This window comes from Helobdella robusta, assembly GCF_000326865.2.
Source record: "Helobdella robusta unplaced genomic scaffold HELROscaffold_78, whole genome shotgun sequence".
Taxonomy (NCBI): Eukaryota; Metazoa; Annelida; class Clitellata; order Rhynchobdellida; family Glossiphoniidae; genus Helobdella; species Helobdella robusta.
Genome location: NW_008705446.1, coordinates 539,600 through 552,681, shown reverse-complemented (window position 1 = coordinate 552,681; position 13,082 = coordinate 539,600). Strand labels below are relative to the sequence as shown.

Genomic DNA, 13,082 nt, shown 5'->3' with positions numbered 1-13,082 from the left:
CAAATGATCAATATGCATTTTAAAAATATTTCAATGGGACTTATTTACGTGTGTGTGTGTGTGTGTGTGTGTGTGTGAGTGTTTGTTTGCGTGTGTGTGTGTATATGTTTGCGTGTGTTTGCTTGTTTGTAGCGTATGTGTGTTTGCTTGTTATTTAGTATACGTGTGTCTGCCTGCTTGTTATTATATGTGTGTATGAGTGCGTGTGTTTGCTTGTTGTTATATGTGTGTATGAGTGTGTGTTTGTAAGTATATGTGTGTGTGTATGTGCGTGTGTTGTACGTTGTGACGGTGTGCATATTTGTATTCATGCAAATGGGACTTTGTGGGTGTGTTCGTTAACGATTATGTAAATATTTTTACAAGTGGTGCATGTGTGTAGGTGTGTGAGGTTCTGTGTGTGTGTGTGTGTGTATGTGTGCGTGTGTTTTTGTGAGTGTGTTTGTTTGCGTGTAAGTGTTAGGGTGTAGAGATCTCACATACATTTACCTATTTTTATTTGTTTTACTGCATTATCAATAAAACCATGACATTCATAGCACATGCACACATGTATCAGGTGTGTCTTTTCCAAAAAACTGCTGTATGCCAGTTTGTTTGTTTGTGTTCGTTTGTATGTCCAGTTTATTTGTGTGTTCTTGTTTGTGTGTGTGTGTGGTGTGTGAATGTCGCATGTCTATTGAGTGATTACGTCAAAAAAAAGTAAAAAAATAAAAAATTTTAAATGCTCTGTTGAAAATTTAATGGAGGCATGGTGGCCCGTCATAAGCGGGCTGTTCTGCTTCCAGGATTTTATCGGCAATCTGGGAAACATTATTTCATGTGGTCATCATCATCATCGTCATCCTCCTCATCATCATCTTCATCATCATCGTCATCCTCCTCCTCATCATCTTCATCGTCATCATCATCATCTTCATCATCATCGTCATCCTCCTCCTCATCATCTTCATCGTCATCATCATCATCATCATCATCATCGTCATCATCTTCATCTTCATCGTCATCCACCTCATCATCATCATCATCTTCATCGTTTCATTATTTCAGTCCTTTGCATCATTATTTTAATAGTAATTTCAAGCAATATTACCTTTCAGCATTGCTTTTCAAACACCATTGTCACTGGTTTGAGTATTATCATAAGTTAAAGAAGGAATCGAAATACTCAAAAAGTTGTTACTATCATCATCATCAGTATTATCAACAACAACATCAACATTATCAACAACATCAACATTATCAACATTATTAACAACTACAACATCAACATTATCAACAACAACAACATCAACAACAACAACATCAACAACATCAACAACAACAGCATCACCATCATCAACAACAACAACAACACCACTATCATCAGCATCATCCCAGTTAGCGAATTTTCATCATCACCATGAATATCGTCAGCTTAGTCGTTTTAAAATTTCCATAATCATTGATAGCACGTCTGGGCACGCATGCAATAGAGAGGAAGTTTTGTTAGTCTTACCAGTGAGATGTAGTAGTAGTAATGGTTAACCCTATTGTAGTAGCAGCCACAACAAAAACGCTCGATACATTTTTAATTTCAGAAGTATTAACTGCATAATGGCTCTTAGTAGCAGTATTCTTGTAAAAATACCTAACTAATACTCTTTATTTAATGTAACCAATATTTTCTAATTATCATAACACTTATTTCTCATGTTTCGTTTCAAACTTGCAAGTCACCACAACACATTCGACAGAGTTTTGGTCTACAGAATTGTAATTTAAATTAGCAGTAATACTGATACAACATTAGTAGCAGTAACAGAAGTTTTAGTAACAGAAGCTACAGTGAGTGAGAAGAAGTTTTGGCAAGAGTAGCACAACCTCTTCAGCACATGTACAAATAAGCCGGAATGATATGAATTAACTCAACTGTCACCAATTGTAAAGATGAGTGAGAAAGTAAAATAAATGAATGAATGAATGAATGAATGAATGAATGAATGAATGAATGAATGAATGAATGAATGAATGAATGATTGATTGAACGATTGATTGTGTGTGTATGGAGAAGTAAAATAATGTGTGTATAAATAAATGATCGATGGAATGAAAAATAAATTTAGACATTTAAACTAATAATTTTAAAAATTTTAAGCAATGTTTGGTCTAATCAATCTACTAATGGGTAAACCAATAAATCGATAATTTTTTGAACGGGCCTGTTGAAATGTTGACAGAAATAAATTTCGAAAAGAACTGAAGATACAAGTAATAAAATAGAGTTATAAACGAAAAGAACTATGGGTAGATATTTAAAACTGTAAAAATGTGTACCTTGCACTTAGATACTGGAGTATTACTAGTTAACTTTTTGCAAATTTCGCAAAACTCATAGATGTTGAGTCGTAAAATGATTGAAATTACAATTTGACTGACATGGAACACAAGAAAACTCACAAAACCAAAATGGTCTAACTAAAAAGAGAAGAAAACAAACAAATGGACGCTTGGGCATGAGCGTTGAGCGTATCAGACAGAGATCCACAGACAGACACATGTATTGCGCTGGTGCAGACGTGTTGATATAACACGAAGCAGAAAGTCTATGGCATTCGTGAACAGATGGGGAAATAACTGAATGAATTTAAATAAAGTCCTGATGAAATTTTAACACAAAATGTTCATGGTGGACTTTATATCAAACAACATCACGTGACCATACCGTCATCACGTGATCACCAAATCATCATCACATGATCACCGAACCATCATCACGTGATCACCGAACCATCATCACGTGACCATTGAACCATCATCACGTGATCACCGAACCATCATCACGTGATCACCGAACCATCATCACATGACCACCAAACCATCGTCACATGACCACCGAACCATCATCACGTGACCATTGAACCATCATCACGTGATCACCGAACCATCATCACATGACCACGAAACCGTCGTCACATGACTACACTTGCATGAAACGAGCAGCTGAGTAAACAAACACCTTCGTACCTTTAGCTTTTCTACCTACATAATCTTAACTACTATATGTGATATTTTCCAATTCAAAAAATTTATGCTTATATAGTTAAATAGCTTTTTTCAAAAAATAAAATTTACTTGTTCACAAAAGTTAGCAAATACATCGGACTAACAAAACATTAGAAGATAAACGTGCAAACCATATAACAGAAGCCAGAGTTTGAGCATGTATAGATGCAGAAGATGCAGTGTTGTATGAAATGTTTGTGATCCGGGCTTCCATCGTGCAATTGTTTTGTATGCTTGCAAGCATGAGAGGATGGTGAAGTGGCCACTCAGACCACCACGATGATCCTTCATATTTGCTTTGTGGCTGGCGCTTGCTTTGGCAATACATATCCTACATATCCTATACTATATCGATAATAAATTCGATGATTGTTGTACACACACACACACACACACACACACACACACACACACACACACACACACACACACACACACACAAACAGTGCTCACGAAGCTATAAATTTAAACATTTTATCTTGAGAATAGTCAATAAGAAAATTTAAAAATCGATTTCCCCCAACGGATAGAAAAACCTCATCTAATGCACAATCTACTTACACTACACAATTTCATGCAGTCTGTACTAGAGACGTGACTCAGCAATCAGCATTGCATCCCAGTCTAGCAGTAACCACCATGATGCTATTTTAATGCAACGCAGACGCATACAGAACAACGGCAAAAATCTCTTTTAATTTTTTTTTGGCTGAATACAACAGGAGCAGATAAAATGAATTATTATTACACAAATACATGCTTTCCAATCCTATTTGTATATAACATTGGATTAAATAAAGAACACACACACACGCACGCACACATATACACACGCACGCACACATATACACACGCACACATATACACACGCACACATATACACACGCACACATATACACACGCACACATATACACACGCATACACATATATATATATATATATTATATATATTATTAAGGTAATTCTCTCTTTTGCGCTTGCTTCAGTCGTATCAAACACACGCAGCATATGTAAGTACGCATATGAAATATACAAACGCGCGCGTGTTATGTGATATCCTTGATATCCTTGATACACAAATATGTTGCAACTTTTCGTGCATTAGCTCCCAAGGTTTTTTTACTTTCTTTCTGACGAGATAACACCTCCGAAGAGATAAAATAATTTTCAGCATGCAACCCGCAGCTTAAATGAAGAAATCATGAAAACACCATCATCCTTCATCACAGAAGTTCAGCATTACCTGAAAACATATTTGAAACTTTTTTATATCTGCAAGAAAATCAAATCTCATTCTGTTACTGCAGAGTTATTCTGAAATCGAAAATTTGTTTCTTCCATATAAACATTCGCTAGACAGATTCATATACAGATGCAAAACTTTTTTACAGTTTTGCATTTCAAAAATATGATAAAATATTTAGATAGATATTATTTGGCTAACATTCTTTGCAGAAATCCTAGAAATTAGATGCACGGATAACTCATGTAGAGTTTGAATGATCGTTTTTATGTGAATATTTTTAATTGATGTTACCAGAGAAATATGAAAAAGCAATTTGGAAGAATGTGAACAGCCAAAATCAAAGTAAGTTTTCCAACAAATTAATCACACGCAGCTGGAACTTTGAAAAATTTTCACATAAAATTTGTTTTAAGATTCAAATTCGATAATAATTTGAACTGGATATGAATATTTTGTAGTAGCAGTCTACCTAGTCTATCAAATTCTAAATAACCAAACCTCGTAGAAAATTCAGAATACAGACATGTTAAGTTACATGTTCACAAATGAAATGTACGCTTGAAAATTTCACGGCACACAACAAACGTACAACAACAGCTTTCACAAGAATTTCCACTTTGGAAAAGCGATAAAAAAAGCAATTAAGCTGAACGTTCTTCTTAAAGCGAAATCATTTGAATGCTCCGAATGTTGTTGGCGTGTTAGTAGTTTATTGTGGTGTGTACGTATGTATAACTATACGTTCCTCTTGTTTGTACATGCAGGTTAAGATCGAGTTTGTGTTCTGTTAATGTTTACAATAAGGTTTGCATGAATGAAGTTATCTGTGTGGTGTATGCCTGCGTTTCTCATTCAATAATCTATTCATGTTTGATAACACTTGTGTATATTTTTGATAAGTATACAAAAAGTTTTTAATTTTTTTATTTGCAAATTTGTAGTTTAAACACATCCACAGTTTTTCAATAAATATTAGCCAGCCAGCCAGCCAGCCAACAAGCAAGCATAGCAAGCATCGCTGCAGAACAAAAAAAAACCCACCGATAGGATTGGCCACATGCGATCAATCTTACGGGCAGATTCTAATGAATTAAATCCAGCGAGCCATGAGGTGTGCTGGTCCCTTCAACAACAACAACTCATCATTCATCATTCCTATCAGAATCACCTCTCAACATTCGGAACCTAACAATGCTAAAGTTACTCCAAGAGTAATTCAATTTTCATACGTTATTATAACAACAGCCATTTTTTGTTAATCTGCATTAATATTTTTTTTCATTTACATTATTACAATTTTCACGGAGGAACTCTATAAACATCCATCATAAAACATATAACAAAACTAAATTTTTTACGAGAAATTAATAAAGGCAACATTATACCAAAAAAAAAAAAATCATTGTCAAAATCAGCGTCTGATCGACAAACAAATCATAACCCAAATCACATAACACCCAGAACATAATTTTTCTCTCTAGCATAATTTTTCTCTCCCTCTTTCTCTATGTGTGTGTGTGTGTATCTGCATGCATATATAGTTCATTAAAAAATAAAAACATTGTTCTGCCTCATCAAATTTTTTTACATACACGGAGTAACATAGGGAATAAATTATCCAGAAAGAACCAGACAGCGGCAGGCGAACCGCAGCCCTCCATAGAAGGTAAAAATGAGATAAAGTTAAGTAAGGATTCCGTGAAAAAATTTAAAATATTAAAACATCACGTAACGAAAGTGGGCTGTGTTTTATGCTCGCCTCGCCCATAAAAAATGAATAAAAAGATATGCTTTGGGAAGCATATATAGAAACACACACACACACAAACAAACAAACATCTCCACAAACAACCACACAAACATTACAGACAACAAACACACACATGCATTGGTTTGGTGCAGACGTGTTGTTCTAGCTCTAAAACTATTACACACACACACACACGCACACACACACATATATATATAATATTTATCTTTGTATATAAAATTGTACGTATAAAATTCTAGAAAGGCGCGTGTAAATGTGTGTGCTTGAGTAGACCAGTGCAGTTGTTAAGCAGAGGCAAGCGAAATAATAAGATGTTAGGTGCAGTGAAGTAACAATAGCAACAACTAACAATGCCATCACTTTTGAATCTTTTGTTGGCCACCAAATAGTGCAGGCGAGTTCAGAAAGTTAGGACAAGTTAGGGGACGACGCATGGCTCAGGATAACAAAATCGTCACCAACGTCACAAGACTTCATGAAAAATCATGCGACAATGAAAATATTATGAAAGAAATTAAACAATAAGAAATTCATAAACTAAACAATTTCTACAGTAATTGTGTAACAAAACATCAAAAACATAAAAACATCCTATTTTGTAAGTTCGAACTGGCTCATCTAATCAGAAAACAAAACCAACTCAAAGATCTGTCATATTAATTGCTTCTTTTATGGGCTGCCTCCCCAAAACCACACAAGACACATTGCAACACAACACAACACGCTATCAGACGCCACATTTTTCAACGCAACACAATAGCAACATGACTCATCAACAAAACATTCATTCTACAACGAAACACATGCAACGAAAAGCAACAGCTTTGGGTGTAATAAGGCAACCTAACTCACTAGCTCAAAAGTTATTGCAATCATCTACTGCTACATGTTGACAAAATTCGCTTCATTTACAACAATTTGTATTTTTAGTTTTTGGTATTTAAACGTTAAACTATACATGGAAGTTTTAAAACGAGTATCTAAAACAGAAGAGAACGATAGGAGCTAAGGCCGGAACCACAGCAATTGTTTAACGTTAACGGGAGCATAAGGCGAAGAAACAGACAATGACTATAAAAATGAACAACAAAAAATAGCAGCAACAACACGTAATAAAGAAAAATAACAACAATGAAATAACATCACAAACAGCAGACTGGCAGAGAACTTTTGTTTGGTAGCAAACAATGCAAGGTAAGTTGGTATACGGTGCTGTCATGTCATTCGTTATCCACCGAGCTTTACAATGCAACACAATACAACAATACAGATTATTCAATAAAGAAAAATAATATATAAATATGTCATGTCAATATATGTAAAAAACATACATACAAACATACACACATACATACATATATACATACAAACAAATACATAAGTATATTTCTTCTAATAATATAATACATATACATATATATATATAATATATTATATATATAATATTTACAGTACATACAAACACATACTTAAACTTTCATACAGATATGACGCTGGACGCTTACAACATTCACAATTCTTTATATTCATTCGAAATTATCGTCCTATTCACACCAATCTAGCCAGGACACAAAGTAACTAACCATCTAACTATCTCATGGTGTTTTACTTTGCCTGACATACAGCACAACAAACAACTGCAACACTATCTAGTTTAGAAAATGTAATAAGAACAATAATAAAATAATAATAAAACAATAAAAACAACAGCAACAAAAAAAACTAAAAAAAAAAGAATCTCTAAATCTCTACAAACGTCATCACCGTCAGCATCATCATTATCAATATATCATAATCATTCTCATCCCAGCCATAAGCCACTAACTTAATAATAGTAATAAGAATAGTAATAATAATAATAATAATAATAACTTTGATAAACTTTAAACTCTGCATGTGCCATCAGTAAGATGAACTCGTCCATCACAAAAATTTCGCCAATCAGACAAATACCGTGAAAGTTGCACGTTCAAATAGCAAGTCAAGAGAAGATGAATTAACACGCAACAACACACAACAACAGTTAACGACACGACAAAAAACACACAACAAACACACAACAACAAACACACAACAACAAACACACAACAATGAACTCGCAGCAATAAATATACAACATGTGAGCTACTAATTACATAAGCCTATTTCATTATTCTACAACAAAACAACAACACACACATCACGCCACATAACTTCAACCACTTATTGCAGTATACACACACAACAACAACATGAAAAATCACACTCATGCACAGCCACACAACACACACGCACAACACACGCACGCACAACAACAAATCAATTAAGTTTGAACTCTTCAAGTTCGTTCAATTTCCCATCTTCCTCTTCCCAATCAACGATTGCAAGAATGAATAGAAAAAATTTCTAATAAATTTCGATTTCTGAATTGTATAACCTTCAAAGGAAAAGTGCAGTTGGGTGGGTTTGAAGTAAAAAATCAAATGCTGTGCGGGCTGAAGTGAGTGAGTACGGTGCATGGGAAAGGGGTGCACCTTCTCACAAGTTGCCCCGCTGGGTTGCCACCAAGTGTTCCATTCAGGCCTCACCACTCGTTAATTAATTCGCTTTTTTTGTCCCATAATTAGCTATTTTTTTATTAATTCATTTTTCATCCGATTGTATGCATTTTTGTGGGATACTCGCTTATATCTTCTAGACGTTAATAACCATTCCCCACCACCTCCATCATCATCATCATCAACATCATCATCTTGATAACATCATCACCATCATCTTTTAACGTCATCATGGTCATCTTGTTAACATCATCGTCATCATCTTGTTAGCATTATCACCATCATCATTGTCTTCCTCATAATCAATAACATCTATCATCATTACAACAAGTATATTCATTGAACGTACGTACATGAACCAACCGTGCATAAAATGCTAAAGAGTGATCGTGATGTGATGGTGATGTTAACTAGTAATCATGCTTAATCATGTAATGTTAATTAGTAATCATGGTTAATCATGTAATGTTAATTAGTAATCATGGTTAATCATGTAATGTTAATTAGTAATCATGCTTAATCATGTAATGTTAATTAGTAATCATGGTTAATCATGTAATGTTAATTAGTAATCATAAGTCATTAATAATGTAATGTTAATTAAGAACCATACGTCATTAATAATGTGATGTTAATTAGTAATCACACGTCATTAATAATGTTATGTTAATTAGTAATCATATATCATTACAAATGTTATGTTAATTAGTAAATGTGCATAACAATGTTATGCTAATTTGTGATCACACATAGTGGTGTCTTGATGTTAATACGTCACATGAGAAATGTGTTGCTTTGATGATGTCATCTTTTAATGTCATCAGTCCTAACAAACCGCTCGATTCACTCAGTGCGATAGAACTTATTTTAAATGCTGAATTTCAGGCTAATGATTTTGTATCTTGTGCGTTGTATATTAATTTTTTCATTTATCATGTTTCTCTACAGCTCTAAGCCACACGTTTTTATAAAACGTTTAAAAAATTTCAAGACCCAACATTTTATATTTTGTAAAGTTGCAGAAGCTTTCATCGTTCAAAGAAAGCAAGAAAATCTTAACAAGAGATTTCTTCAATGTGGTTGTTTAATTGATGGAAATTGTATCATAAACAACATGGAGAATGTTCATTCATACAATGGTATACTTACTTATGTTGTATTGATGTGTATGTTTAAACATCTTAATACAATTATATTGCTTGTATCTGCCTTTGCTGTGTTTATTAATGTGGATATTGTTGAAAGATGTTACCTCAGGTTAATGTGCAATGTAAATGCATGGTATTAACAACAATAAAACAAATTTCATCGTTAAATAATTTGCAATTGGTGAAAAATTTTGATCTAACAAATTTATAAAATTCATTTAAATTTATAAAGTATAAATACGTATGTATATAGATAACGCAAATTAAATTACTGCTAAATAATAATTTTACTACTATAAGATAATATTGAAATTTTTTTAATTTAGAAAGGTATCGAAAGAACTGACCTTTGACAACATCACGAGTGAACCAACGAACCAAAAGAGTGCAAGTTATAACCGCACGAAATATTTAATGCAACTTTATTAGAAAATTCAATGGAGTGTACCAACTGCAACTATCTGATATCTCCAAGCAGTTAAATGACCAGTACAAAACAAAGTACTATAATTTTAAACCATTTGATCTTAGTGCACATATATATATTTATCTATTCAATTCTAGAAAGTTGTAATAAACTATATTAAAAATACACAAGTACCAAGTGAGGTGAAGTACAAAATACAATACAAGCGTACATATATGTATCTATATATCAAACGAAGATACAACTAGCAAGGAAATGAATACACGAGTTTAAAGGAAACTAACTAACCGGCATGGTTTGGCTCCCATGTAACGAATTGATAGCAGATAATGCCTCTGATGCGCTTGAATATTTCACAAAGGCGCAACCTGTATGTATGTATGTATGTATGTATGTATGTATGTATGTATGTATGTATGTATGTATGTATGTATGTATGTATGTATGTATGTATGTATATATGTTTGTTTGTTTAAATATATATGAACATATGGAATAATGGTTGTCTTGAGCAATGTATATATTCATCAATATTTGCATTGAAGAGTTTAAATATATATATATATATACATAAATTTATATACATTCATATATACATATATATATATATGATTATATATATATACATAAATATATATACATTCATATATATATATATATATATATATATATGAATGTATATATATTTATGTATATATATATATATTTTGGTGTAGTAGAGAGAGAGAGAGAGAGAGAGAGAGAGAGAAAGGCGGTTAACAAAAGAAAATGGAATAACCTGAAAATAGCAAAATAGTAACAATTGAAATGTATTTGTGGCATGCAAACACATGCACCTATATGATGAGTGTATGTATATACATATATATTGTTTATATATTTATGAACAATAATAAACTTGTTCGCTTATAAATATGTAATGTATAGTATATATAAACTTACATACAACACTATATATATATATATATATATATATATATATATATATATGTGCAAATTTTTATATATACATGGGCGTGATCTGTATATTAGGTATGCAGTTTTGTATTGATTGCATGTGATATGCATTGGTAATGTAAAGAAGCAAGCATGCAAACTAATTGTTCCATGTCACATATATGTATATATATATACATATAAACATATATATATATATGAAACATATAAATATATGAATAAATATAAGTCTCTATGAATAAATATAAGTCTCTTCTCAATCCACATCTCACTGATTTTATTATAAACATATGTGCACAAAAATGAATGGATTAGTAAATATTCATTCAAGTGTTCTTTAGATAGTTTTTGTATTCTTCCCCTGGCTATTTGGACTTGAAGTCAGAGTTTCAGCTGCGACCTTCCTATCAGATTGAAACTAATTGAACGCGAGATTCCGTGATGGTTTAATTACCGAGAAACACTTGTATCCATTTCTTCTTCTCTGACATTGGCTGGGATTGAATGATGTTAAAAAAGTTTCCTCAACAAAAGTTTATACCAAACCAATTTTTCACTTCTATTTGCGAACTCCTCAATCTATTCTCTTGATCTCAAAACTGCTTTACAGATTGAAAAGATCTATGCCGAAACAACCAGAGATGAACTGCAAGTAATAAGCAAACAAACAAACAAACAAACAAATAAAAAAACATACAAGTATGTGTGTGTGTGTGTGCGTTCAGCAGGAACGAGCAATAACGAATGTTTAATTAAAAACTGCATGATTGTGTTAGGTTAGGTTGTGTGTGATTGCTATGTGTGTGCAATGCCTGCGTGAGAAAAATACCCGTATGTGTGTGCGCGCTCACAAATTTTACAGCCGATGCATTTGTAGTGACGACCGAATTCAGCATCGCTACTGCTGAAGTACTTTCTTCTGATCATCAGCTCCTGTTTGTGCTGCCTTCAGCATTTGGTCAAGATCCTTCAAAAAAGTTTCAGACATCGGTACTGTGGAAATTTCTTTATCAGCCAAAGTTCAACACCTACAGCAACTCGCAAAGTTTGATGTGGTACCTGCTGGTGGTCGTGAGAGAACTTCAGTTGCTACTGACGGACGAGTTTGTTAAACAGTGGCTTGTTTGTTGATGAAAGCTGAAGTTTATGATTGAAGTGATCGGGAGAAAGAGTTGGGTGTTTACGACGACGGTAGTAAATTTCAAATGAAATGAGTGAAAGTTGTGACATTTAAAAAAGACAAATTTCATAAAATTTAGCTTTTTGATTGCTAATAATTAAATTAAAAATAATAATTAGTTAAATAATAATTACTGGTATGATAGGTGTTACGGGCAAAGTATGGTGAAAGTTTCAGATGCATACAATATACTATTCAACTTGAACAAAATTCCAATAGATTATAAAAAATTTGGAGTTTTTGTTAAAAAACACCAGTAAAAGTTGAAACTTCGTTTACGAGCTATATTTCATTTTCAATGAAATACTTCAATGCACACAAGTTTGTTTGTGTAATATAAATTACCTTTGCTGAAGTTGTTTATGCTTTATACAAAGTTTTACGTCATATGGGGAAGTGGCTTGGCTTCTACGCTAAGTGATTCCAAGTTTCGCGACCAACCCAACTTTGAAACACCAAACATTAGCGTCGTCAGTTTTAAAGTGTCGGATAAAGATAAAAAAATAACAGAAAACAAGAGAATACGACAAAGGTTTATGATTCTCTCTATATAAATCATTAAATTTGTATAACATCAACATTCTAATCATTAGATATGTATAGTAGTAGCGTTGTAAGTGTATTGAAAGACAAGAAAGGATTTTATTGGGTCTGAAATAAGTTTTTCATTCGTCATTGCAGTTGCAATCCTGTGAATAACGCAACATGAAAAAATGGGGAACCATCTAAGCCAGCGTATCTCACGGTAACTATGATATTAACTTTTAGAG

At 33.0% G+C, this 13,082-nt stretch overlaps 1 protein-coding gene across 1 annotated transcript in view; it reads right to left on the bottom strand.

Annotated features, from left to right (window-relative positions):
- The window catches only part of HELRODRAFT_90208 (hypothetical protein), a gene marked incomplete at both ends in the record, with an annotated part of 98,069 nt that overhangs the window by 38,839 nt on the left and 46,148 nt on the right, over positions 1-13,082 (bottom strand). The window contains one exon of the mRNA XM_009031712.1: positions 10,464-10,543. Coding sequence (XP_009029960.1) covers positions 10,464-10,543 — 80 coding nt within the window. The remainder of the gene's footprint in view (positions 1-10,463; positions 10,544-13,082) is intronic.